The sequence below is a fragment of the Petaurus breviceps genome, unplaced genomic scaffold (genome assembly GCF_028583685.1).
Source record: "Petaurus breviceps papuanus isolate PSGF00001 unplaced genomic scaffold, PetGlider_PUasm1.0 90792, whole genome shotgun sequence".
Lineage (NCBI taxonomy): Eukaryota > Metazoa > Chordata > Mammalia > Diprotodontia > Petauridae > Petaurus > Petaurus breviceps.
Genome location: NW_027187347.1, coordinates 5,588,834 through 5,592,035, shown reverse-complemented (window position 1 = coordinate 5,592,035; position 3,202 = coordinate 5,588,834). Strand labels below are relative to the sequence as shown.

Sequence of the window (3,202 nt, the reverse complement as noted above, 5' to 3'; positions counted from 1 at the left end):
AATTGTCCCCAATTAAAAGAAAAAATTACTGGAACAGCTCAAAATGGATTTTTAAAATAAGATATGATAGATGGAGGGAAAAAAATAGAGAAATGAGAGTGACTAAAGAGAATCATGAAGAAATAAATAACTTGGTAAAGGAAGCACAAGTATGGACAAAATGATATACAAAAATTCACGTCAAAAAATTCTTTTGAAGTAGAATTAGCCAAATGGAAAAGGACATATGAAAGTCCACTGAAGAAAATAACTCCTTAAAATTTAGAATTGGTTAAGTGGAAGTTAAGGACTCCATGAAGTATCACAGAACATTGCAACAAGATGAAAAGAATGAAAAATAGAACATGTGAAATATCTCATTGGATAAACAACTAATCTGGAAAATAGAAGGGACATGATTTACGAATTATTGGACTGTCTGGAAACCTTGATAAAAAAAAGAGCCTAGACATCTCCTCCAAGAAATTATCAAAGAATATTGCATATTATAGAACTGGGAAAAATAGAAATTGAAAGAATCCACCTAAAAGATCTTTAAGACCTCCTAAAAGAGATCTCAAAAAGAGAATTTAAGCGAATATTTTAGTAAAATTCCAGGGTTTCCGCTCTTTGGTGAAGGTATCGCCGCTGCAGCCCCTTGGAGTTGGCAGTGTCTGCCTCTCCTCCTCCTGACTCACCGCTGTTCGCTCTCACCGAGGAATAAGTCGGTCAGGAAGCCGCTCCACCTCCATGGCATTCAAAGACACCAGCAAGACCCTTGTGGAGCCCGATGTAGCCATTCACAGGATCTGGATCACCCTGACCAGCCGCAGAGTGAAATCACTTGAGAAAGTATTTGCCGACCTAATCAGAGGAGCCAAAGAGAAGAACTTGAAAGTGAAGGGACCTGTTCTAATGCCCACCAAGACACTTCAAATCACAACTAGAAAAACTCCTTTTGGTGAAGGTTCAAAGACTTGGGATCGGTTCCAAATGAGAATCCACAAACGCCTTATTGATTTGCACAGTACTTCTGAAATTGTTTAACAGATTACTTCTATCAGCATTGAACCAGGTGTAGAAGTTGAAGTCACCATTGCAGATGCCTAACCAATCATCTCTTTTAATAAATTGATTGCAACTATTGAAAAAAAAAATTTCAGGGTTCCCAGATCAAGGGGGGAATCTTATACATAGCTAGAAAGAAACAATTCAAGTATCATGGAAACACAGTCAGGATAACCCATGTATTAGCAATTGTAGATTAAAGGATCAGATAGCTTAAAAAATGATATTCTGGAAGACAAAGGAGCTAAGATTAAAACTAAGAATCATCTATCCAGGGAAACAGTATAATTCTTCAAGGAAAATGGATATTTAATGAAATAGAAGACTTTTAAGCATTCCTGTTGAAAAGACCAGAGCTGAAAAAATTTGATTTTGAAATTTAATACTCAAGAGAAATTTAAAAAGGTAAACAGGAAAAAAAAATCATAAAGGATACAATAAAGTTAAATTATTTACATTCCCATATGGGAAGATGATAATTTAAAGTCCTAAGAATTTTACCATTATTAGGGCAGTTAGAAAGAGTATAAATAGACAGAGGGCCAGGTTGTGAGTTGACAATGGTGGAATTATATCCAAAACCCCCCGATTAAATTGTGATAAAGAGGGATGTTTTGGGATCATGGAAAAAGGAGAGGAAAATGTAAGAAATTATCTCAAATCAAAGAGGCCTGAAAGATTGTTTTTTAAGTAGAGGGAGTGATGGGGTGGATAATGCTTGAACTTTAGTCTCACTGGAACTGACTGAAAGAAGGAATAACATACACACTCAGTTGGGTATAAATATCTGTCATTCTGCATGGGGAAGTAGGAAGGGAGGGAAATAATTGAAAGAGAGGGTGCTAATAAATAGAAGGGTAGATTGAGGAGGATAGAAGGTGGTCAGAAGCAAAACACTTTTGAGGAAAGATAGGATGAAAGGGGAGGGAGAGAAAAGAATGGAATGAATTCAACCCTAAAAAGGAAGCTGATAGTAGAGTTAACTAAAAAACAGAATCCACAATGCCATATATAAGAAACACATCTGAAGCATAGTAAAGGTAAGGTGCATAAGTAAATCTATTCTACTCCAGGTGAAGTTAAAAAAAAAAAAACAAGAGGTGTAGCAATCAGGATCTCAGACAGAGGAAGAGCAAAAACAGATCTAAGTAAAAGAGATAAGAAATAAAACAACATACTGCTAAAAAAGCAACCTAGACAACGAAGTAATATCGACATTAAATATTTATGTGAAAAATGGTATAACATCCAAATCCTTAAAGCAAATATTCAATGGGTAGCAGGAGAAATAGATACTAAAATTATACCAGTAAAGGACCTCAACTTTCCCCTCCCAGAACTAAATAAATCTCAACAAAAAATAAACAGGAAAAAAAGTTAAGGAAATGAATGGAACTTTAGAAAAGTTAGATATGATAGACATCTTGAGAAAACTGAATGGGGATAGAAAGAAATATACCTTTCTTATCAGCAGTATGTGGTACCTACACAAAAACTAACTATGTATTATAAAAAAACTCACAAGGAAATATTGAAAAGAAGAAATAATAAATGTATCCTTTAAAGATTATTATGCAAAAAAAATTGTATTCAATAAAGCACTGTAAAAACATAGATTAAGGGAGTAGAAGCAGGACCTACACTGGGCTCCGGCTTCCACCTTCCCCAATCAAAGAAAAAAGGGGACTCTAAACAAACTTTGGAGCTGCAGAACCCACGAAATGACACAGAGAAGCTAACATGCCATTGAGGACAGCCCAGTAGGCCAGCACGAATCAGACACCACAGTGCTCTGGGAGCCAAGCCCAGCCCCGTGCCAAGGAATTAGCCTTAGGGTTGGCCTGACCAGCTTCCTTCCACAGGGACTCCAGATCAGCAGAAGCTGTGGAAATTTCCAGATTTATCAACACATACATGAGAAGGACAAAGTGAGATGTCAGTGCAATCTAGACTTTGGGACATGGTAAGTGGGAGTGCATGGATTTTGCCCCCAGGCAAGAAGCCTGAGACAAGGCACAGTCAGCCAGCCCCACTTGGCAGTTTCAGTTACTGGCCTGCAGAGTGTAGGGGGACCAAGCACCAGTCAGAGGTATAATCACTCTTGCTTTGAAGTCTGGGGTGGAGGTCCTGGGGGGTGATTCTAGCTTGACAGAGC

General features: G+C 37.5%; 1 protein-coding gene across 1 annotated transcript; it reads left to right on the top strand.

Moving 5' to 3' along the window:
* The first annotated feature begins 610 nt into the window (after positions 1-610).
* On the top strand, positions 611-1,136 carry LOC138147498 (small ribosomal subunit protein uS10-like). Its single transcript, XM_069070018.1, has one exon. It carries the CDS (start codon positions 730-732, stop codon positions 1,024-1,026), a length of 297 nt encoding a protein of 98 aa, XP_068926119.1. The 5' UTR covers positions 611-729; the 3' UTR covers positions 1,027-1,136.
* The last annotated feature ends 2,066 nt before the right edge of the window (positions 1,137-3,202 follow it).

Bases quoted from the DNA above. Each gene is read 5' to 3' on its own strand.
- LOC138147498 (XM_069070018.1), top strand. From the start codon at position 730: ATGGCATTCAAAGACACCAGCAAGACCCTTGTGGAGCCCGATGTAGCC.